We start from the raw sequence: 25,526 nt of genomic DNA on the forward strand, positions 1-25,526 counted from the left end.
TATGGTTGAATCATGACAAAGCCTGGGCCACCCAGAGCACAAAACACCTAAAATTTAATCTCCCAACAGCCAAGTTCGTTCATTTTCACCATCTGAAGTGCAAGACTTTCTTCAACACCATGACCATGCCCCTGCTTCCCAGAAGGAAGGACACTGAACTGACATTTAAATTCAACTCCAGCTCGGCCACTTACTGGCTGCGTGACCCAGGTAATTGCCTTCTAGGAAGTGGGGGGTCATTATGAACTCACAGGGTCATTATGAGGATCCAGCAGAAAAAGAATGTGGAAGGACAGCATGTGGGGTCAAGAAAAGACTGAGGACTGCGGGGGGGCTCGAAGCCCTGGGGTAGCCAGACATAGTGGAGCCTACACTTGCTGAGCCCCCCATGAGCTCCTCACACTCCAAGCAGTCTCCTCCCCCTTTGCTCTCCCCGCCCCTACCCATTCTGCACCTGCACTCAGCAGCTGAATGTGGCTGAAGAAGAAACAACACGTGGCCAGCCTCACTCTAAACTGACATCCGCAAACCTGGAGTGGGTACCTGAGCTGGCAATGGGACCCTACTTCACTGGTCCGTTCAGTCTCTCACTCTTGTGATTTTCCCATCTCTGGGAAAACAAGCCTCTCTTCAAAACACAAGCCCCCTCCTACCTCCTCCCCCTGGGTCATGATCTTCTTTCTCCTTTCACTGAGAAGAGAAACAATCCGAAGAGAATCCCACATTCTGCTACCAACCTGTGCCCTCAGTGTGCGCTGCCTTCCTCTTGTACCAGGAGGCACTGTCCCAGCTCCCATCTAGGGCACACCCTCCCCTCACACACAGGACACTAACCCCTCCCACCCACCCAAGGATTTTGCTCTTGGGACTCTCTCCTCTCATCATTATCCACTCTGTTAATCAGTCCCACGATCTACAAACAAGACATAATCTCCTCTTAAAATAAACACTCATGAACCTTCAGGAACATCTTCCAGTCACCCTCCTGTTTCCTGCAGCACAGCTCCCTGGGAGAGGAGCCCGCTCCACACTCCCCTCCCCTCCCCAACATCCTCTCTGGACTCTACTGCACCAGAACCTCCCTTGGCATTGAAACCTCAAGGTGAAGATCACCAACAGCCTCTGCTTTCCCAATTCCATTCGCAGCCCTCACCCCACCCAAGCACAGGTGAAGGTTTCTTCCTTCTTTTTTTAAAAATTTCTTTATTGATTAAGGTATTACATATGTGTCCTTATTCCCCCATTACCCCCCACCTCCCATTCATGCCCCCACCCCCCTGTTGTCTGTATCCATTGATTAGGCTTATATGCATGCATACAAGTCCTTTTGTTGATCTCTCCCCCTTACCCCCACCCTCCCCTACCTTCCTTGAAGTTTGACTTTCTGATTGATGTTTCTCTGTCTCTGGATCTAATTTTGTTCATCGGTTTATGTTGTTCATTATATTCCACAAATGAGTGAGATCATGTGATATTTATCTTTCTCTGCCTGGCTTATTTCACTTAGCATAATGCTCTCCATCTCCATCCATGTTGTTGCAAATGGTAAGAACTCCTTTTTTACCGAAGCGTAGTATTCCATTGTGTAGATGTACCACCATTTTTTTAATCCACTCATCTGCTGATGGGAACTTAAGCTATTTCCAAATCTTAGCTATGGTGAATTGTGCTGCTATGAACATAGGGGTGCATATATCCTTTCTGATTCATGTTTCTAGTTTCTTGGGAAGGTTTCTTCCTTCTTAAAATGTTTTTTTTTTCTCTTTGTTTCCATGACTTGTATCTTCTCTATGGACTCTCACTTCCTGGCTGAGTTGGGCAGCCCTGGAGATGTAAGGTCCATCCAGTGGAATGACTCCCATGTCCATGTCTCTCTCCCATGTCCATGCCTCTCTCCCATGTCCATACCTCTCTCCCATGTCCATATCTCTCTCCCATGTCCATACCTCTCTCCCATGTCCATGTCTCTCTCCCATGTTCATACCTCTCTCCCATGTTCATACCTCTCTCCCATGTCCATGTCTGACCTCTGCCCTGAAACCACCTGCTCACATCTGACTCCATTTGGCAGTTGAATAAGCTTCTCAAACCTGCCTTGTCTAAACTGAGCTCTTGACTTGAACCCCCTAAGTTGCTTCTCCCCTCAATGCCAGCATCCCCATTTGTGGATTGTTCTGACCAAAAGCCATGGAGTCCTTCCTGACTCCACTCTGCCCATACACCACATCTAACCCCTCAGCAAATTCTCCTGACTTGACCTTTACAGCCTGTTCTGAGCCTGGTCCTTCTCGCTACCCAAACTGTGACCACCCAGCATTTGCGGGGGGTGGGGGTGGCAGAAGCCCCTCAAGTTCTCTGTATTCTCTAACTGCACTCACCTGCTCAAACCTTCCAGAGCCTTCCCTCCCACTCAGAACAGTCAAAGCCCTGACTCACCAGGAAGTTTGAGCCCCTGGACCCTCCTCCTTTCTTATCTCCCAATACCTCCTCTCACTCACTCTGCTCACCCACACAGGACCCCTTGCCTTTTTTGGACTTTCTGTTTTTAATGTTGGCACTCTCTGACCCAGCTAACCCTCAGAGATACTTTCCTGGCCCTCTACCTAAAATAGCACCATCCTCTATTCTTCCCTATCCCTTTGCCTTATTTTAATTTTTCTTCACAACATTTGTTTATATGTTTATATGTTTTCTCCTGCTCTGTTCCCGCCCCCCCCCCCCAACTGGAAGGTAAGTTCCTAGGCCTAGAACAGGGGCAGACCCAGAGTAGTGCTGCAACCTGCACAGTGGGTTCACGATGACTTGTAGGAGTGCCGACACACAACGAAGACACTATACAAGAAAAATGAATTTTGAAGGCATGGGGGGCCAGGTGGAACCTCTTTCGAGAAGAGGAACCACGAGTCTGGGTCCTGACTGCTTTTTATTCGGTTTGGTTACACATTTGCCCCTTAGCAATGCACACAGGCAGAGCAGATAGAATCATAGGTAAAGTTTAATAAACTATGCAAAGATCATCAGTCAGGAAATCGCCTCGAGCCATCGCAATCACAGCAGGAGCAATCCCATGCTGATTTCAGCCCTGCTGAGGTCAAGGTCCATTGGCCTTCCAATGTCTCTTTTGCACTTTCATGCTAATGCTGTTATGCGTTGGCCTCCAGCAGAGTAGGGCATCACATTTTATTTTATGAATAGATGGACAGTTGAGTGGATGGATGAATGGATGGATAGATGGATAGATGGACAAATGGATGGATGGATGGATGGATGGATGGATGGATGGATGAATCAGAGGATGAATGGATGAAGAGATTATGGATGAATGAATGGATGAACAAATGGATGGATGGATGGATCAATGTTTAAATGGATGGGTATTTAAAGGATGGATGGATAGCTAAATTCCACAAGACAGAACTTACAGGGCAGAACATAAAATACATCAACAGCTCTTGCATCTGAATAAAACTTTATGTTTACCTAAAGCCCACTCATATTTGTATTTCCAGACACCTCTGAGGGGGTAAGGGTGGATATTTCCACCCCAAATTTTTAGAAGCTGGGAGTGGAGGAAGGAGTAGCACATGCTCTAAAGGCTGTGTGAGCCCTCTGGCTTCCTTAGGTGGCATCTGCAGCCCATTCCTTCTCCTCGGATGTCTGGGAAGAAATCTCTTCAGCCCACAGACGCTAAAAGATTCCTCTGGTCGTGGCTGAGTGGAGGCAGCAGCAAGATTGATGGATGGGAAGAACCATTTGCAGAAGCTGTGAATCAAAGAAGTCTCATCAGGTGGAGTTTGAAAGAACACTGGACACAGGTGAGTGGCTTTAGCCTCTGAGACCCACTCCACCTTTGCTTGCTGCAGATCCATGACGGATCATCATAATATGTCCCTATGCCCACCTCTGCAAACATCCTTCCCTGCAGGACATATTCTCTTTTAGAGCTCAGAACTTCTTAAATATAGATTTTAAAGTTTTAGTGTGCCTGGGAGATACACACTAGCATCTGCCCTAAATTGGAGTTGGCTGTAACCACACCTTGTCCATCCAATCTCCCAGCGTGGGGGTTTCTTAAAGCTAAGGACAGATCAGACACCCACGTGTGGCCAGTTGCTGTGCATGCTCCCTGAAGATGGAGCATGTGTGGCCAGTTGCTGTGCATGCTCCCTGAAGATGGGAGTGGTCTCTGAGCAGGAAGGGTCCAGGATGAGGACCAGCCAGAGTCAGACCCTGGACGTGAAGGGACCTTGAAAGAGGACTTGCATTAGGTGACTTAATCCCCTCAACAACCTTGCGAGGAGGGTACTCATATCATCCTCACTCCACAGATGGAGAGACTGAGGCTCTGAGCACACTGCCAGTTTGTGGTGGAGCCTGGATTCAGTCCAGGCCTGTCTGACTCCAAAGCCAGTGTTCTCTCCACTAGAGTTGAGGGGGAGAGGGGAGCACATAGGTCATGTAAACCATTCAGGAACAATGCAGGCTCACTGACTGATTGAAAGGTAGTGGCCATTCCAGGACATGGCCTTCAGGGGAGTGGGTGTTGTAATAACACCAGTTTCTCAGCCACCCCAATCCCAGGGCCTAAGGTGTTAAGAGCAGGAAGTGTGTGGCTCTGCCCAGAGGGACTAGCCTGGAATTCAGACGGACTTTGTTGCGGGGGGGGGGGGGGGGGGGGGGACGACACACATTTTTGAACCTGAAAAGTTGCCTCATCATTTCAAAGACACCCAAACCTCTGCTTCCCTGTGTTATTCTTCCTCATCCCCTACTGCATCCCAACCTCCACCCCCAAACTGTCCCACGTGGACACACCGAGGTATCTGGAGCCGCTCCAAGCTGCATGTCCCAGCTTAAGGTGCTGTCCCCAGCAGGCTCCTGTGGAAAGGTTGTACCAGTAAAGGGATGTTCTAGAGCCATCTTTACCACCTTGCGGAGTGAACCCTAGGTTGGGCAGACAGGGGGCCTTTGGGCAGAGCCTGTGAGGGACCCTGAGGCTGGTAGGGAAGGAATATCTAATGAGGGAACCAGAGAACAGCCAAAAAAAGATCAGAGCAGAGTGGGGGTTTGGCCATGGACTAGGGTCAGCTGGGGCCATAGTGCTGCCTGCTTCTGCCCACAAGGCATCTACACTTGAGAGCTCTCATGTCCACCTCTGCTAGGGGCAATAACAGGGTCAACCCCATGGACAGTGTCAAAGGTCAGTCAGACTTTTGCTGGGGTAGTGGGGGGAGTACAGTATTTCATGGGCCTGACACATCAAAGATCAGCCACCAGCTCCCTGTGGCAAGCTCAGATCCCCGTGAGAACCCCCATCTTGTCCCACCCAGATACCTGAGCTCAGGTCCCATGATATAGCAGATGGAGGCAGGCAGGAAGCCATTGAAGGTGGAGCTCATGACTGAACTATAGGCGCCCATGGAGGGGAAGATGAGCCAGTCACCCACGTCCAGCTCGGGCAGCTGCACCTCCTCATTGAAGAACGTGTCAAAGGCATCGCACGTGGGACCATAAAGGATGCAGGGGAAGAGGGGCGGCTTCGAGCAGAGCTCCTGCAGGGACACGGGTGGGCAATCAGAGAAGGAAGAGCTCCTGCCCCCACCCACCCTCCCAGCCCATGCCCTCAGCCAACAGAGCACCCCCAGGCACAGCAAGGACACTGGCAGTCACTCACACCAACCAGTCCCTATGTGCCAGGCACTGCTCTTGACCCGGCCCTCATGGAGCTTATATGCGCTCAAGTGACACATTCTAGCCCTGCCAATTCTCAAGGCCAGACACACAGGGGGCCTCCGTTTCCCATCTATAAGAGCAAAGTCAATAATCACTCAAAATACTGGGCCTCAAATCAACTGCACATTGGAGTCACATGGGAGGAGTTTTAACAAAGGATTGATGCCACGTCCCAACCCATGAGAGGCCTGATTTCAATCGTCTGGGCCTTCGCCTAGGCATCGGGATCCTTGGAAGCTTCCCAGATGAGTCTACTGTGAAGCAAGTTGGAGAACCTGCATTTCCTAGGACTCCTGCATCCCCAACATTCAAGGATTTTGGTAACACACACACACACACACACACACACACACACACGGCATACAGAGAGATCACATGGAAACCCAGAGGCAAACTGATGTGCGCACACACCCTCACAGGACCATGTACCTGTCCACCACCTACCTGCACAGGTGTCAGTCAGCATGCTCAGACACAAAAATGCACCCACACAGCAGTGCACATACAAATACAAACAGGCTTGCGTGTTCACATCTTTGTACATGCATGTGGTATGACAATCTGCAAAGCCATGTGTAATCCAAGACCCTGCCCCCTTGCACCTCGCAGAGGGGTCCCTGACTCACAGGGAAAGGGGCTGAACTTACTGCTCTCAGGATCTGGGAGGTGCCAGAGCCACACAAGGGTCCCCTTACCTTCACCACAATTGGCATCCTGGGGTAAGGCTCCCCGAGTAAATCGCGAAAGGTGCCATAGTGGCCATCGTTGAGATAGTACAACAGTTTCCGGTGGCCTCCTGGGAGAGGGGAGAGGACAGGACTGTGCTCAGCCAGGTCTCACCACTGACAGTCAACACTGAGTCCAGCACCCTTAGGACCGACCCAGACCCTCTGCCCAGCACTGAATAACCCTGTGCCCTGCTTCAGAGCCTCCCCGGACCCCCTGCAAGATTCCGGCCTGTTCTCTGGGCTCCCACACTCCTCTGCACCACCCGCACCTCATCAGAGTGCTGCGGCTGCTACTGCCACTAATAATGATCGTACAAGTAACCCGGGCATTGTTCCAGCCTGTCTGCACGTATTAAATCATTTCATCCTCCTAACGACACTCTGAGTAGGGACAAGGAACAATACTGTACATTTGAGGAAACTGAGTCTTGCCAGAAGTTACACAGGACAATGTGGCAGGGCTGGGATTCGTCCCCATGTCAGTGCCCGGCTCTCACAGTCAGAGAGCAGCGTAATTGTCACCTCCTTCCCTCTAAATACTCTGCCTCTGTTGATGCCTCACTGAGCATATGGCAACTTCTCCCCAGCTCCATTACACTCCTCTGCACATTGAGCTGATGCTCACCTACAGCCCCAGGTCCTAGGACATGAACTACTACCAGCCAGTTTCTGAACAACCACTCCTGGTCCGTCCTTAGACAATGATTTCCTTAATCTTTCCACTGGTTTCCGTGGGCACTGGGGCCATTCCAACCACTTGAGCATTTAGATGCCCAGATATTTCTGATTATTCGTTTTCTCTCCCTGGCTCTCCCACCCCCCTTCTTCTCCCTGGTGTGAGTCACTCCTGTCCTCCCCTTCACTCTCTCTCAGCTGCCAGCACTGACCCTGCCTCCTGTGCCCACAGCCCCACTTGTCCCTAAGCCAGTTGGTCATAGGTTAGTCCTGGCAGCCCTGAGGCTGGCACTCCGCTCTGCTGGCATGTCTGCAAATACAAGGGCACCAACCTCTCAGTCGGACAGACCTGGCGCCGCTGTGCACGAACTAGCTTTGCTGCCTCGGATAACCACTTCCTCTCTCTGAGCCTCAAGATCTCTGCCTGTAAAATGGGAATGACCCCAAACTGCCTCACAGGAGGGCTGAGCAGAAATTGGGTAAAATAGTAATTTCTCACATAATAGATCCTTAATCACTGACAGCTCATGCTATTGTGAAGACAAAAATAGTAAGACATAATATGTATACCTCTGGCCTTTGTTAAATGATGGCTAAGATCATATCCCCAAATCACAATATTCTCTAATGAGACCCTTTGTGCCTTTAGGATTACAAAGATGTGGGTAGGGCATTTGTACAAAGGATAAGGAACAGATTAAAATGAATTAGAGCCTGGCTGGCGTGGCTCAGTGGCTGAGCATGAACCTGTGACCAGGAGGTCATGGTTCGATTCCCGGTCAGGGCACATGCCCAAGTTGCAAACTCGATCCCCAGTGTGAGATGTGCAGGGGTCAGCCAGACAGTGATTCTCCCTCATCACTGATGTTTCTGTCTCTCTCTCCCTCTTCCTTCCTCTCTAAAATCAATGAAAATATTTTTAAAATATAAAATAAAAATTACTTAGAAATAGTTACATGATGGTCATAAAATTTCAAAGTAAAGAGCACTAACCCAGAGGGTGAGTCTATTCTAGCTCATCATGAACTTGAGTTTCTACTTAGTCCCTTTGTGAGGACAGCAACCCCACCTGACTCCGTCCCCCAAATAACAATCAAAAACTCCCATGAGATGGTGACCTCGATATCATTTACTGTTACCCAGAAATGTCACCCTTCACCTCCAGGCCATGATACCAACAATATTTCTTTCATATATGTGCTGTAAAATTAGTATTTTCTGACTATATTTTTTGTTATAAAACTCTGCACCTGTTAGAAAATGCTCGCTTGGAAACAGTAAGGTGCACACCGGGAGTGGAGGCTGTGCCCTCAGACTTCCCCTCCAGACACAGGGGAACAGACCCCCAATGCCTCCCTCCAGCCTATCTGAGAACAACACAAAAATGTTACTAACAGGTTCTACCCTGTAGCTAAATCACAGCATGTTTCCCCCGAATGAGGAACCCAGGGTGGAACTCAGACCCTCTGCCCCCCTTGCCCCCAAGGTCTGGACAGAGCGCTCCCTGCCCAGTCCGGGCCCACCCACCAGGCTGCAGCACAGCCTTCTTGGCGATGATGTTGACAGCAGCCACACAGACAGATGCCGCGTAGAATCGGCCGGGCTCCGCAATGACTTCAATGCCGGCTCCCTCGGGGAAGTCCTGGGCCAGGGCAGCATTGATCACTCTCGCCATCTGTGGGGACAGACCAGAGCCCTGTGAGGCCAGTTCCTATGCGGGGTCTTTCCCTGTGTCTTCTCTCTTCTTTCCCCTGACAGCTCTGTGGGAAGGTGTCAGCACCCCCTTGTGCAGGGGAGGAAACAGGTAACACTGTGGCCCAGAGGGGAGGGGTGCCCGAGGGCACAAGCCTAGGGACCAGGCTGCAACACCATGAGGTCTGACTCGGAAACATTGAAATCAATACGTGATCATCCAAGGGGGACTGTCCCCTGGGTGTGGGGGACACAGTAAGTACACCTCTATCTGACGGTAGCCTTACCAGGGGTAGTAACCACCACGTCTAAAGAAGGCACAGAACCGCATGTGTAAGCACGCGCACGCGTACACACACACACACACACACACACACACACACACACACACACACGTATATGCGCACAGGCCACGCACATAGAGTCACAGACCTCTCAACCAACACAAAGCCCAGCTACATGCAGGCACATGCCTGAGTTCCAAGAGCTCCCTGTACACTAACACACACTCTGTGCAATGTGCCCAGGCTGGGACCCCCAGACGCCCTCTCCTCCTCCCCTCTTACCTCCTCAAACTCCGGCTCAGAGCCCTCCACTCCGGGGAAGCCCCCTCCAATGTCCAGGAGGCTCATGTCATGCCCGACCCCACGGCCCATCTCGAACACGCGCCGGCAGTCGGCGATGGCCTGTGCGAAGCTGTGGGGATCCTGGCAGTCGGAGCCCACGTGGAAGCTGAGTGCAGGTGCAGTGACGGGGCGGAAACACACGAGGAAACGCAAGCGTCAGCAGGAGGAGGGACACATTGGGAAAAAGCCACACATGCACAATGTGAACCAGACGGACACAGACACGGGGACACGGGTGACTACATGGAGCTCGTGGGCACCCACAGAAACCACAGCCTTGGCTGTGCATATGGGGACCCCAGAGACACACACCACATGACAGTCCGTGAGTTGGGGCTCTCGTGGTTGTGTGGCCTTCACCTCTCCCAAAGCCTCGTGGTAGGGGCTCCCGTTCTTCTCCTCCTTGGGATGCATGCGATCTGAACCCCAAATCTCAAACCACCCACCTGGGAGGGCAGAGGACCCAATCAGGGGCAGGTGGGGTGAGGTGAGGGAGGATGCTCCTCAGGTGCAACATTCAAGGGGGCACCAAAGCACTGAGCAATCAACATAAGTAACCTCCATGCAATACACATATATATGTTAGAGAGGAAGAGCCAGTGAGAGAGAGAGAGACCTCAATTGGTTGCCTCCTGCACACACCCCATCAAGGGATAGAAAGCACTGATGCAAAAATAGCCATGATGAATAAAATACAAAAACTTTAGCCCTAGCCGGTTTGGCTCAGTGGATAGAGTGTCGGCCTGCGAACTGAAAGGTCCCAGGTTCAATTTCAGTCAAGGGCACATGCCCAGGTTGTGGGCTGGATCCCCAGTGGGGGACTTGCAGGAAGCAGCCAATCCATGATTCTCTCTCATCATGGATGTTTCTCTCTCTCCCCCCCACCCCTTCCTTCCTTTCTGAAATCAATAAAACTATATTAAAAAACAAACAAACAAAAACTTTAAATAAAGACAAGATTAGTTAAGAGTAATTGGACACAGAAGGAAAAAGAAAAGTCAGAAATGCCAATCCTGTTTTGATTTAGAATTTGATATTCTCTCATCATGGATTTTTTTCTGCATTAATTGTTTAAATACTGTAATTAAACATTATTTATCTCGAGTACAAAGTTTTCGGCATCCCGTTAAACGTTGCACCCAAGGCCAGTGCCTTGCTTGCCCCACCCTCCCAGCAGCTGACATCCACCTCCTCTTCTGAGGACCACACGGAGCCACCGGACCCGAGGCCCCCGGTGAGTCCGAGGCCAGGGACAGGCGTGGGGACCAGGAGCCCTGCCTCTCAGGAGAGAAAGTCCGTGCTCTTACCTGGCTCCCACCACAGCCAGGCCTAGGTCTCGGGCGGACTTGAGCAAGTGTCCACACAGCTCCAGGCTGGCCCCAAACTTGGCGCTCAGAGGGAATGTGCTCTTGCTGTCCTCAGTCCACAGTCGGAGGACCAGCCTGGGAGGGGGTGTGAGGGTGACAGGCATTCTTAGACACATGAACCCAGGCCTGGATGCTTTTCTGCCCCCACCCAAACTCCCTCCACCCTCCCTCTACCCCTGCCTCGGTCCTCTGGACTGTCCAGCCCTGGAGGTCCAGGGAGGGAACACACCACTACTTACATACTTCTGCCCAGACAAGAAAAGGCAGGGAAAGGATCTATACCAGTGGTTGGCAAACTCATTAGTCAACAGAGCCAAATATCAACAGTACACGATTGAAATTTCTTTTGAGAGCCAAGTTTTTTAAACTTAAACTTCTTCTAACGCCACTTCTTCAAAATAGACTCGCCCAGGCCGTGGTATTTTGTGGAAGAGTCACACTCAAGGGGCCAAAGAGCCCCATGTGGCTCTTGAGCCACAGTTTGCCGACCACGGATCTATACTAATAAAAGGGTAATATGCTAATTGGACCAGACATCTTCCGGACATCCTTCCGGACAAAGTCACAGTGGCAGGGGCCAAGGCAGAGGTGGTTAGTGGTGATCAGGCCGGCAGGGGAGAGCAGTTAGGGGTGATCAGGCCAGCAGGCAAAGGCAGTAAGGAGCAATCGGGCAGGCAGGCAGGCAATTGGTTAGGAGCCAGTGGTCAGGAATTGGGAGAGGGATGTCCCCCAAGGGGTCCAAGATTAGAAAGGGTGCAGGCTGGGCTGAGGGACCCCCCCCCCCGCATGAATTTCATGCACCAAGCCTCAAGTAAAATTATAAACATCCTTTCAGCAGACCTCCTGTCACAGGATCACAGATGTTAAATAACTTTCTCTAGAACACACAGATGTGACAAGTGAGTCAGAAATGTGAGCCCTGTTCTTCCTGAATCCTATGTGAGTGCTTTTTCCACGAGGTTGCTGACCCCAGACCTCCTAATGCCAGGCTCTGCCAGCGTCTCTGCAGACACAGGGAACCTTTATTTGACACGAGTGGGCACCGGGGAGGCACGGGGACACCTGACCCACATTCTTGTTCGTTGCTGCTTAGGCGTCTCCTAGTCACCACGGAACAGCCTTCATCTCCTCGCTGAGGCCCAAGGCAGTTGCCAGAACTTCCTCCCTGTCCCCACCTGCCTGCAGCCCTGCTGGTCTCACCTGGCCCCAGGGTGGTGCTGGGCCACCTTGGTCAGCTCCCCCTCACTGTCAAAGGTCAGGAGCTGCACCCCATGGCGGGCAGCATACTGCAGGTGGGAGATGGGCTTGCAGGGGTGGGCATAGATGATGCGTGAGGGGGCCACGCCCAGGCCCAGCACCTGCTCCAGCTCCACCTGCCAGGGGCAAAGCCGGAGTAAGGGGCTACCTCCCTGCTGCCCTGCTTTTTGGGCACAGGAACCACGGGCATGAGGTGCTATCCCCTACTGAGCCCCTACTGTGCATCTGGCCCAGCACTGGGCACATATTGTGCTATTTAAGCTTCTAGACTGCTATAAGGAACATAGAGTTGAACTCATTTTATTTTTTTAAAATATATTTTATTGATTTTTTACAGAGAGGAAGGGAGAGGGATAGAGAGTTAGAAACATCGATGAGAGAGAAACATCAATCAGCTGCCTCCTGCACACCCCCTACTAGGGATGTGCCAGCAACCAAGGTACATTCACTTGACCGGAATCGAACCTGGGACCCTTCAGTCCAAAGGCCGACACTCTATCCATTGAGCCAAACCAGTTAGGGCTGAACCCATTTTAAAGACCAAGAAACATAGGCTCCAGTGATATGGCTGGGCCAGGACAGAACAGGGTCTGTGGATTAAAGCACATGTTCCCTTCACTCCTTAGCTCATGCTGACTGCCCTCGTCACCTAGACCAGAGGAGGGTGGACCATTCCTAGTTCATTCATTTATTCTTTCACAAACAACTGGGCACCACACACATCAGCCACTGTTTATGGGCTGCTGTCCCACTTCTGGACTCCTGGAAATGAGCCTTTTTTCCCTAGGAATGTCAGGCCTAGGAATGAGGCAACTGGCAGTGGGCTCAGGCTCACCTGGCTGGCACAGTCGAAGCCGGTGCCCAGGGCAGCCAGGACACGCAGCACCCAGGGACTGCTGTTACACTTCACCGCATAGAAGGGCGAGACCCTTGGCAGGGCCTGGCAGAAGGCCTGATGGCGGCTGGCCAACACACCCAGGTCGGCCACCATGAAGGGGTCCCGTTGGTCCTGCCAAGGCAGAGAGAGAGGCAAGAAAGGCTGGGCGTTGTGTCATTTCATTGAGTCCTCACAGTGTCTCCATGCGGCAAGTACTACTGTGTTCCCAGTTAGGAAAAGAGGAAACTACGGCTCTAAAATCTCTTTTCTCTTTTTAAAGATGTTTCCTTTTTATTGAACTCATTGGGGTGACACTGGCTAACAAAATTATACAGGTGTCAGGTGCACCAAAATGAGAGTCTTCCTGTCAAGGTCAATAGCAACTACATGGCAATGGTAGGATTTGAGCCTTGATCTTCTAACTCCTACAACAGGAAGACAAGAGGGCAACAAGCTTTATAGACCAAATGGGCGCCAGGACTCTCCAACCCTCACCTGGATCGCTTGGCACAGGGTGAAATCCAGGGAGCTGGTAGGGGACTAGAAGGGGACAGGGGAACTATCCCATGCCACCCAGGGAACACAGCTATTCAGTAAGACCTAGTAAACTGACTCATAAAACACAAACAGAAAGGCTTATTTTGTCCCCACCTAAGTAGGGACTGAGTCCTACCCTCTCCACTCCCCTCTCCATGACCTTTTCCTCCCCTCCCTCCTCTCCCCTCACCGAATCAGAGAGCTCCCGGACCTTCTTCAAGACCACCTCCATGGCAGATTCCTCAGGCCCCAGGGGGATGAGATCCTTCAACAACAAGCTTCCAGGGCATCCTTCCTTCTCCTTCGATTCCTTGAGGGTGGTGCTCGTCCCTGACTGTCCATCAGAGCCCTCTGCCAGGGACACTCCCAGCATCCTGGAAAGGCCTTGCTCTGAGGACACTCCTCCCTCCTCCTCCCAGCGCCCTGCTGGCCCGTGGAGCCAGAGTTCCTAGGCCAGTAAGTCCTCGGCGCTCCCATGCAGCCAAATAGAGCTCCATGGAGCCCTTGTGAACTTTCCCCTCTTTAGGATGGACCACTGGCCAGGCCCAGCCTGCTTCAGAGACCTAGTTTGGGATCAAGGGAGATGCTCAAAAGACCCCCTACCATAGGTGGTTGGCATCCTCTTCCAGGCTCCTTCACTCACATGTTCCCATTCACAGATGAGAAATGTGACCGACAGAAAAGATAAGTGCAGAGCCCACGATCTTTAGACTATAGGGCTGAAGATTACAGGGATCACCTAGCCCAACATTCCACTTTACACATGTGGACAAGTCACCCAGAGAGAGGAAAGGACTTGCCCACGGTCACCAAGTGGTCAGTAGCTGAGCTGGGACTGGCACCTGGGCTCCCTAAAGCAGCCACTGCACCTGCTGCTGGCCCCCCACCCCTGAGACTGAAGTGAGGGCCGCCTACAGCCTCAGTCCTTCTGTTTCATCAGTTGGGGCTGCACCCATGGGCCCTACTCCACCCCCAGACACATGTGGTGCCAATCATCACCTGCTTCTTCAGGCCCAGCACAGGGGACCAGGACCTATGGGGTCTTGGGCTTCAGGTAAATCCCTTTGGGAAGAGCAGAACTCAGCTCAGATCTCAGGCCAGGTGAAGTACCTGTGAAGCCTGTCCCTCCAAACCATGGCTACCACGACCCACTCAGCCAAAACTTCCCAGCCCTGTGGGTGGCCCATACAACAGGCCCTCAGGGTGAGGTCAGCCAGCGATGATCAGAGTAGAGAGACCCTGGAAACCCAGTCACTCACCTTCACACCTCCAAGATAGAAACACCGTGGGCTCAGAGGTCTTCTGACAGATCAGCAAAGCTGGAGTGGAGCTGGGAGTGGAACCTGACCTCAGACTCCAGCTGGTCTCTCTTGGTGCTGTGTCTCTGCCCTCCCTGCACATTTCAATAGCTGGCTGGGAGACTCTTATTGGAAAGTGAGCCCTCTGAGTCACTTGGTGTCCAGTCACACCCACACATTCTCACTGCCCTTTCTCTCCATATGGGTGGCTGAGGTCTTACTCTGACTTGTTGGTCAACCCATGATCAAGCATCAGGCTGAGTCTCTGGGCCTGCCCCAAGGCTTCTCTGACAGCCCTTCAGCCCAGGCCAGGATGAGGAGGTGATAAAGATCTCAGGGACACAGAACCCAGGCCCTCAGCCCTTCTACCTCTGTGGCAGCTTGAGGAGGGAGGCAGTTCATCCCCTGAACTGAACAAAGCATTTGGGGATGCAAATTAGCTTTGGAGGGATTTTGGTCAGGGTGGTGGTGAATATAATGTCGTTATTTAGTGCTTACTCACTACCCAGCACCCTGCCATGTATTAAACCATTTAACACTCACAAAACCTTATGGATATAGTTGCAATTATCTTACAGGTAATGAAACCAAGGCACAGAGAGGCAGGATAATAATAGAATCTATTTACTAGGATCACAGAGAGTGCATGAGATAAAGCATGTAAATCTCATATCTAGCACCTTCATATTACTGGTTAAGAACTCATTAAACTGAGAGAGAAAACCAAGTTGGCAGCCTAGGTAAATGCCAGGAATCGCTGCCTCTCACAACCACATCGAAATTGCAATTAAAATACAGAACAACCATCATTCAGGACCACCTGACCTCTGGCTGAATGGAAGTCCTACAACTAGAGAATTAAAGAAGCACATCAATACTGGTAAGAAGGGTAGAGGCGTGAAACGGGCTGGTCCGACACCCATGTGTGGTGTGTTTTTAATCGGGAGGGATATCTTTGCTGCAGAGGCCTCTTGTGAGGAGCAAAGTGTCCCAGCTCCTTTTCCATATGAATAGCCTGTCCCCTCAGCCCAGGATTCCAGTGCTGTGATGAGATCTCCCTGTGACAAGCTGGGATTGTAGCTGAGTGACATGGAGGCTGCTGAAGAGCCAGGCAGTTCCTCTTAAAGGGCTGGCACACAGGATTACTCGAACTCACTTCCTCTGAGCTCCAGTGCTGGGGAAGCAGCTTGAAAGGATCCAGGGACATATGGGGAGTAACTAAATTGTCTGGCATCAGGACAAGAACTCCAGGACAACTTTCTCCTAGACAAGAGTGCTAGAAGGGGTCATTGTTCCTATGCTGAGGCCTCCCCTGCTAAAGAGTTGACTGACAGGCGCCCTATCTGAGTTTTCATCAACCTGGCTCACACTGTTCACTCTACCCTGGTGATTCCCTGAGACCCTGCCCCACCCAATTTGCAACCCTATCCAGTTTGCAGCCCCACCCAAGGGTCTGCAGAGTCTTTTCCATATGAATGGCCTGTCCTGGCTCAGGCTTCAGACCTCCTTAAAATCTCTCAAGCAAGCAGCAGCTGGTGTCAGCAAGCCCCACACCACTCAATAAGAGGCCCCATGTCCGGCACTGGCAGTGGCCTGTCTTGCTTCACAGCTTGGCCTCTTCTGGGTACTTCTAAACCCAATACAAGTAGCAGCCATCTGCTGATCACTCTGAAGCTCTGGCTAGGTGGCCCCAGGCAGGGCACAGGCAGTGGCTGACTTTGAACCTCCAGAGGGGCCCCAGGCTAGTGTACCCAATAGACAGCTTCAGACCATGCCAGATTACAACTCTACATATCCATGAGCAACACACTCAAGGGGCAGACTCAGAGCACCAAAGCCCCACTGAAGCAAGTCCCGCTCCATAGGAGTGTCTCCTGCATGGCAGTTCTTCCACTGTAATCACAGCTGGAACTCACAGCCAATTGGCCTGGAGGTCAATTCCTCCCAGCGATGCTAACAGCAATCAAGGCTCAACTACAGCAACACAGTACACACAGCCCACAAAGGGGCACACATAGAGTACCCAGCTCAGGTGATGGGGGAGGCTGAACTATTGGGAACTACAGGATACCTACTATACAAGGCCATTCTACCAATTCCAGGAGACATAGCAGCTCTACCTAATACATAGAAACAAACACAGGGAAACAGCCAAAATATGGAAACAAAAAAAAACACACATCACAAATGAAAGAAAAGAAGAAATCTCCAGAAAGGATGAGGACAAATATGTGATACCTTAATCAATTAAGAAATTTAAAAAAAAAGAAGAAATCTCCAGAAAAATAACTAAATGAAATGGATGCAAGCAAACTACTAGATACAGAGTTCAAGACAATGGTTATAAGGATGCTCAAGGATCTTAGTGAGAGCTTCAAGGGGCTTAGTGAGAATTTCAAGGATCTTAGTAAGAATTTCAAGGAAATTAGTGAAAACATTAAAGACATAAAAAAGGACCAGTCAGATATGGAGGACACATGAACTGAAATTAAGAATCATTTACAGGGAATCAACACTAGAGTAGAGGATTCCAAGAATTAAATCAGCAATTTGGATTATGGAGAAGCAAAAAACACCCCAACCAGAAGAGCAAAAATAAATAAAGATTTAAAAAATATGAAGATAGTGTAAGGAGCCTCTGGGACAACTTTAAACATACCAACATTTGCATCATGGAGGTGCCAGAAGGAGAAGAGTGAGAGCAATATATTGAAAACCTATTTGAAGAAATAATGACAGAAAACTTCCCTTACTTGGTGAAAAAAATAGACTTATAAGTCCAGGAAGTGCAGAGGCCCACACCAAGACACATCATAATTAAAATGCCAAAGGTTAAAGACAAAGAGAGAATCTTAAAAGCAGCAAGAGAAAAACAGTTAGTTACTTACTAGGAATCACCCATACGACTGTCAGCTGATTTCTCAACAGAAATGTTGCAGGACAAAAGGGAGCAGCAAGAAGTATTCACAGCCGAAACCGGTTTGGCTCAGTGGATAGAGCGTCAGCCTGCAAACTGAAAGGTTACAGGTTCGATTCCAGTTAAGGGCATGTACCTTGGTTGCGGGCACATCCCCAGTAGTAGGTGTGCAGGAGGCAGCTGATCGATGATTCTCTCTCATCGATGTTTCTAACTCTCTATCCCTCTCTCTTCCTCTCTGTAAAAAATCAATAAAATATATTAAAAAAAAAAAAAGAAGTATTCACAGTGATGAATAGCAAGGACCTACAACCAAGATTACTCTACCCAGCAAAGCTATCATTTAGAATTGAAGGTCAGATAAAGAGCTTCACAGATAAGAAAAAGCTAAAGGAACTCATCACCGTCAAACCAGTATTACATGAAATGTTGAAGGGTCTTCTTTAAGAAAAAGAAGAAGAAGGAGGAGGAAAAAGAGTAGGAGGAGTAGGAGGAGGCAGAAGAGGAGGAGGAGGAGGAGGAACAGGAAGAGGAGGAGGAGAAGAAAAAGAAAAGAGACAAAAATATGAACAATAAAATGGCTATAAATACATATCTACCAACAATTGAATCTAAAAATTAAAATATTGCCCTAGCTGGTTTGGCTCAGTGGATAGAGCATTAGCCTACAAACTGAAGGGTCCCAGTTTGATTCTGGTCAAGGGCACATGCCCAGGTTTTGGGTTCGATCCCCAGAAGGGGGCATGGAGGAGGCAGCCAATCAATGATTCTCTCATGGTTGATGTTTCTCTCTCTCTCTCTCTCTCTCTCTCTCTCTCTCTCTCTCTCTCTCTCCCTCCCTCCCTCTCCCTTCCACTCTGAAATCAATAAAAAATATTTTTTAAATAAAATTAAAATAAATGAACAAGAAATCTAATGAACAAAATAAACTGATGAATAAAATAGAACCAGAGGTATGGAAACATGGAATAGACAAATGAATCCCATCAGGAAGCGGGGAGAGGGGGTGGGAAGAGGTAACTAAAAAAACTTATATGCATATAGGCATTACCTGAGGACACAAACAATAGGGTGGTAAAAGCCTGGGGCAGGGTGGGAACAGGTTGGAGGGGCTAATGGGGAAAAAAAGGGAGGCCTATGTAATACTCTTGACAATAAAAGATTTTTTTTAAGAACTCATTTAACTAGCTTATGATAATAATGATGTTAGCATTATAAGGAACTTAGAGATCATCTACACCAGCAATTTGTAAAGTTTTTGCCTTAAAAACTAAAATATGGACCCCACAGTTGATATTTGTCCTGTCTGTGGCTGCCCACCATCTATGAACACCTCCCTACTCCAATCCCTCCCCTCTGCCATGGGCAAGCAAAAAATGGACCTTCCCAGACTTCTTTGTAGCCAGGCTGTGTGAGGATGTGACCTGAGTTCTATCAGATTTATTTGCCTGCATGAGGATCAGCTGGTTATAAAAAGGACTGCAGCAGCATGTGGGTCGTGGTGAAATAGTAGTTAATATAATTATTACCTGTTCTCATCTGGAATAATCTGATCTAGAAAATCAGGCTTTGGGGATCAAATGTTTGCTGACATAGAATGGCACGAAAAACACGTATTGGGGTGGAGTGACATCTAAATGTAAGAGAGAATTTAGAGGAATAAAAGAATAAGCTCAGAGTCATCATTTATTGGCACAATACATGATCAGAGAACCAGGAACTATCTATGACTGAACTATGAGGAATCCCTTACCTTTTGCAGTTGAAGAGATAAAGAAGCCAATAACTAAAACTAAAATCAAAGCTTAAGAATATAAGTTGTCACATTATAATGCTGGTTAAACTACAGCCTTACTTCACACACGTGTGTGCGCACACACACACACACCCCACAAACAAAAGATATCAAATGACCAACAAGCACATGAAGCAATAGTAAACATCATTAGTCATCAAAGAAATGCAAAGTAAAACCACCATGAGATGCCACTCATCCTCGCTAGCATGGCTAAGATGGAAGAGGCTGGCAATGCCAAGTGCTTTGGAAGATGTAGAGCAGCTGGAACTCCCATTCCTTCTGCCAAGACTACTGCAGAACCTCTTTGGCAGTATTTACTTAAGCTAAACATACACCTACCCTATGACTCAGCAATTCCACTCTGAGTTTATACCCAGAGAAGTAAGTATACCCAACAAAAATATATCCACCAAAGACATGTTCACAGCAAGTCTATTTGCAATATCCCCAATTGGACACAATCCAGAAGTCCATCAACCATAGAATTGATAAATAAATTCATGTCTATTTCATGGAATACTACATAGCAATGAAAAAAGACCTAAAAAAAAAAAGAGTGAATCTCACATACCTAATGTTGAACAAAAAAGCCAGGCCCAAAATAATGACACATACATACATACTTTAAGACTCCATTGATATGAAATTCAAACACAAGAAAAGTAATCTATGCTGACAGTATTCAGAAGAGTCAAGACCTCTGAGTAGCTGCCAGTGACTGGGAGAGGGTGTGAGGGAGCCTCTGGGTGCTGGAAGTGAAGTGTTCTATAGCTTATAATCTTCACCTATATCTTATATATGTAATCTTCATCTTTTTACATATACATACATGCATACGTATATATATATAAGCTATATTCACATATATATAGTATATATAGTCACATAGCTGTACACTTACTGAAATTACATAGTTATATCAGGCCTCTGATCTCATGTGAAAGTTGAAGGATTGACTTTGAAAGACAGCATCCTGAGAATTGTAATAAAGACATATGGGACGATTTAGAAGTCTCAGAGTATCTTAAACCCACAGACCCATTATGAATCCCTTGTCAGCATAAGTAACCTTCAGTCCTGGTTGATGAGGCCATTCCCCACTGTCTAAAGATCCCCATCATAAACTTGTCCAGGGTGCAAGCAACAGTCACTCTCTTCATAGACCCCCCCCCACTGCCTCAGGGTCTTTAATAGAACCCCCAGAGCACCCCAATTACCAAGTCAGACCCTAGGAAGGAAAACTGATATGCCAATATAATCTAAAGGTTTTAGCTACTTCACATGAAGAAAACCTATAGAATCTGTGTGGGAATGAGCTCTGAGGTGTTAGACCTGGAAGGGAGGAACATCATTTAAGATCAGACCGAATTATTCATGAGTTCTTACCCATATTCTGCCCTCTAGGCACGAGCTCAAACATCTGGAAGTGGTTCTAAATGTTTGTTCAGTCCATCACCTGAACCTGAACTCGGTGCCAGCATGGGTAAATAAATGCCATAAATTCCCTCGACATCTAGAGGAAGGAACCCAGAGATTTAGAAAGAATATTCAAACAGCTCACTCACCACCTAACCATGAAGGTCAGAGAACACAGCTTCTCCAAAGACTGAGAATTGTATTGAGAATCACATCAGTGAAGGGAACATCGGCGTCTTCGAAAAGCACCATGTCAGCCAGAGATAAAGAGGGAAATCCTGCCCTTGAAATGGACGCTCTGTTTTCAACGGGAAAGATGAGATGAGGTCCTGGAGTATCATAAAGGCCAAGTAACAGCACTCCCCCCAGAGGTGATGCGGTTACCGTAGTGGACAGCAGGGCTCTGGTGGAATTAGAATGGCCAGGTCTGCAGGGATGGACAGTGTGGCTCGTGGACCCTGGGCTCTCTAGGACACCAACAGGAGTTCCGCCTACTGAGACCCCATCTGATCTGCTTAATACAACAGGTGACTCCAGCTATAGCCGGTGCCTTTCAAAATAATAGGCAAGCACAATAAAAATATTTCATATAGTCATAACACAGTAAGCAGTGACAACAGATATAACCAAAATTGTGATAAACTATATAGGAAAGATTGAACAGAGAGATATAAAAGAACTCAAGTTCCTATTGAAAGCAGTAAGTCGTGAAATAGCACCACAGACTTGTTATCTGGAAATATGAGGTAAACACCACAGGGACCCTGACAGTTTAAAGCGATGGCTTCTGGGGCAAAACTAAGGGGAAGCACAGGTGCTCAGGAGTCTGTCTTTAATGAACCTTAACCATACCAGGTAGCATTCAGATTTGAAAGTCTTAAAACTTAAAGGCTAAAGGTAGTCATAGATGGCTTACAGAGCTTTGTTCTCTTCACACATCCTCTTGCCCTGGTGGCTCTTCAGAAGTCTGCAGACAGGCTCACAGGACCCTACCTAGCTCTCCCGTAAGCCCAATGCCATTAGATTTTACTGTCCTGGTGACCGCCTCTGCACCTTGGAAGTTATGAAACCTGCCCCAGGCCACAACGTGAGTCAGGGTCACAGTACAGGAAACGCTTTAGGCTCCTTTGACAGGCAGCAGAACAGGAACACCCTCAGGCTGGGGCCCATGAGTGCCCTGGTGCAGTGACTCCGTTACCTAAAGTGACCCTGCAAGGGGGCTGGAGACAGAGTCATCCCAGAGGCACCACCCCGCTCCCTCCTGCCTGAGGCCGCCCGTGGAGCTGAGTGTGCTCTCCCGGTTTCTCCCCAAGAAGGACTTGTCCCCATTTTGGGGATGAGGAAATTGAAGTCAAAACAGGACAAATGACCTGCGCAAGACACACCACTGATACCAACCCGATTTGGACCCCAGGCCTGACTGCAGGGCCTGTGCTCTTATGGCGCTGCGTGAAACATACTGACCTGGTTTGGATTTGAGAAACGAGGTCTAAATAGAAGCTGCTTCATTGGGTTATTGTGAAGGTCAAATAAGATGCCATATGCAGAACCCGTGGGACACTTGTTGACACATCATAAATACCACATAAGTCCTTTTTTTTTTTTTTTTTTAATCCTCACCCAAGGACATACCTAGAGAGAGGAAGCTGAGAGAGAGAGAGAAACATCAATGTGAGAGTGAAACATCTATCGGTTGCCTTCTATACTCCCCAACTGGGGATTAAACCCCAACCCAAGCATGTGCCCTCACCAGAATGGAACCGGCAACCTTTGGGTTGCTCAACCAAGGGAACCACACCGGCTGGGAGCCTCGCGTGTTTTAACTCATGATGGTGGTAGTGATGCCAGTGGTGTGACTTCTGGAAGAGGCTCCACAACAGGGCTCCAGGTTTGACCTGTGGAGGCGCCCTTGAGACCCAGTGAAGCCTAATGACACTTCGGCAGGAAGCTTCAGACACCACATTTGCAATTAAGTACCCCAAGGTGCCCCAACACCTTCCATTTTCACAGATAGAAACGAGGCCTCTGGCTGGTATTTCTAGGTCTCCTTCCCAGCTTGGAAGGTCTTCTGTAGATTCCAAGCAGGTGTCTGGAGCTTGCCTCCCTGGGAAGGGGAAAGACCTCTGCCTTCTGGGAACATGCAAAAGATGCCTGTCTCTAGGACATAACTCTCCATGGCAAGATGATTACCTCTGGGAGCCACAGGGGAAGCAAGGAACACACTGGATTTCAATCTGCCCTGAAGCAGGAAAATAATGGCTGAGCCTCCCCTGCTCCCGCTTTTGGCGGGCAGGTCTGCCACAGCAGGCCTCACAGGCCATGGAAGTCCTGAGATCAGGAGGAAGGACAGCTGGCTGCTTTCAACACTTTTGTGATGAAACCAAAAAGAGCAAGACCATGGAGAGAAGCACTCGTCACGTTAATCCACCTACACACATTATGAGAGCATCTATTCTGTGCTAGGCACACCGTGGGGCAGGCAGAGAGGCAATCAGAATCTCCTAGTGAACTGATGAGTAATGTTTTATACATCTTATAAAATACTCGGGAGGGAAGACACACTTTCCTTGGGGAAGCTGGGAGTGTTCCTCTTGAACTAGACCTGGAAGAAAGACTGGGGCTTGTTAAACAGATAATAACAGGATACTTATGTTAAAGAACTAAAAATAATGTCAGGCACTTTGCATTCATTTTATCTACATGTCCCAAACTGTACTCATGACCTTTACCTCCAATATGACCTCTGCCAGCTTTTCCATCTCAGTGAAAGTTACTGCCAAGTGCATAAACCAAGAAATTCAGATTCATCCTTCTCCCCAGCTCATTCTCACTCTCCGATACACATCCCAATTCCCATTTTCCTCATGTATTTCCCCAGTCATCTACTTCAGTTGAGTCTCTCTGGTCTGCCCTTCAATCCACTCTGCATTGCAGTCACAGTGACCTCTTCTGAGAGCACATGTGAACATGTCCATTGCCTTTAAAGTTCTTTCAATCATTTGGGATTCCTCACATGACTGACAAGGTCTTCCTACTCTTGTCCCCAATGTCGGTTCTTGCCTCGGTTTGTGTCACGGATCCCCTCACTGTCTACTTCACAACAGAACAGGTCTTCTTTTGACAGGTCATATTCTCAGGCTCCTCCCATCACCTTACTACCTTCATATATGTTCTCCCCATGAGCACCTCTCACTTCCCACTCTTCCCACATTCCTTTGTGGACCCCACTTTCACCCATCTTCCTTGGCATTGAAACGCCATGCTGAAGATCACCAATGGCCTACATTTTCCCATTGGCAATCTCAGTGCCCACCCACCATCACACAGTTGAATTCCTTCCTTCTAGAATCATTTCTTCTCTTAGTTTCCATGACTCATAATTTTCTATGGACTCTCACTTCCTGGCAGAACTGAGCAGCCCCAGAGATGTAAGGTTCATCCAGTGGGATTGACACCCATGTCCATACCTCTCTCCTAGTTCATGTCTCTCCTATGTTCATGTCTCTCTCCCATGTTCATTTCTATCTCCCATGTCCATACCTCTGTTCCATATCCATACCTCTCTCCCATGTTCATACCTCTGTTCCATGTCCATACCTCTCTCCCGTGTTCATGTCTCCCATGTCCATTTGTCTCTCCCATGTTCATACCTCTCTCCCATGTTCTTACCTCTCTCCCATGTCCATATATCTCCCCCATGTTCATAACTCTCTCCCATGTTCATACCTCTCTTCCATGTTCATGTCTCTCTGCCATGTTCATGTCTGACCACTTGCTCACATCTGACTCCATTTGGCAGTTGAATAAGCTTCTCAAACCTACCTGTCCAAACTGAGCTCTCGATTTGAACCCCTCTAAGCTGCTTCTCCCCTCAACCCCAGCATCCTCATTTGTGGATTGCTCTGACCAAAAGCCATGGAGTCCTTCCTGACTCCTCTCTGCTCAGACCCCACATCTAACCCCTCAGCAAATTCTCCTGACTCAACCTTTACAGCCTGTGCTGAGCCTGGTCCTTCTCACTACTTGCACCACGACCACCCAGCATTTGCAGGGTTGACAGGAGCCCCTCGAGTTCTCTGCATTCTCTCACTGCACTCACCTCCTCAAACCTTCTGGAGCTTTTCCACCATCTCAGAACAGTCAAAGCCCTGACTCACCAGGAGGTTTGAGAACATTAGCCCTTGGACCCTTCCCCTTCCTCATTTCCCAATCAATACCTTCTCTCACTCACTCTGCTCATCTGCTGGAGGCTAATTCCAGCAGGTCATAAATGCAAGAAGTTCATCAAAAGGTTGATGAACCTTGGGGCTTCAGCAGGGCTGAAAATCTGCATATTATTACCTGCTGTTGGACAGATGTAGGCATTTCCCACCACCTATTTATACTTTACTGTTTACCAAACCTTACCTTTGATATGTATATCTGCTTTGCTATAGGGCAAAATGTGGGAATAAAAGCTGTGAATCCAGAGATTCGGGGAGCTTAGTTATTAAAGCTAAGCCTCCCCTGGCTTTTCCCCATGCCACCCAAATTCATATTTCTTCTCAAGCCTCTTTATTAATTTATTTCACAGCCCTTTCTCCAGGTTCCTGAACCCTAGTAAAT

At 48.8% G+C, this 25,526-nt stretch overlaps 1 protein-coding gene across 22 annotated transcripts; it reads right to left on the reverse strand.

The window, feature by feature from the left end:
* Window positions 1-3,583: 3,583 nt before the first annotated feature.
* On the reverse strand, window positions 3,584-21,969 carry LOC307103142 (antizyme inhibitor 2-like). Of its 22 annotated transcripts, none has more exons than XM_079777155.1 (16): window positions 21,838-21,951; window positions 21,306-21,471; window positions 21,071-21,219; window positions 20,407-20,478; window positions 17,679-17,803; window positions 14,752-14,822; window positions 13,683-13,866; window positions 12,914-13,087; window positions 12,022-12,194; window positions 10,762-10,896; window positions 9,395-9,560; window positions 8,664-8,811; window positions 6,429-6,529; window positions 5,335-5,552; window positions 4,816-4,878; window positions 3,584-3,762 (listed from the first exon to the last, which is right to left on the reverse strand). In XM_079777155.1, the coding sequence occupies exons 7-15, from the start codon at window positions 13,863-13,865 to the stop codon at window positions 4,854-4,856; spliced, it is 1,323 nt and encodes a 440-aa protein (XP_079633281.1). In that variant the 5' UTR covers window position 13,866; window positions 14,752-14,822; window positions 17,679-17,803; window positions 20,407-20,478; window positions 21,071-21,219; window positions 21,306-21,471; window positions 21,838-21,951; the 3' UTR covers window positions 3,584-3,762; window positions 4,816-4,853. The 22 variants fall into 22 exon arrangements, with proteins under 22 accessions (XP_079633281.1, XP_079633297.1, XP_079633300.1 ...); XM_079777171.1 differs by having other exon boundaries at window positions 14,752-14,885; XM_079777174.1 differs by lacking the exon at window positions 20,407-20,478 and having other exon boundaries at window positions 14,752-14,885.
* Between the last annotated feature and the right edge of the window lie 3,557 nt (window positions 21,970-25,526).

The sequence above is a fragment of the Cnephaeus nilssonii genome (genome assembly GCF_951640355.1).
Source record: "Cnephaeus nilssonii genome assembly, chromosome: 7".
Classification (NCBI taxonomy): Eukaryota; Metazoa; Chordata; class Mammalia; order Chiroptera; family Vespertilionidae; genus Cnephaeus; species Cnephaeus nilssonii.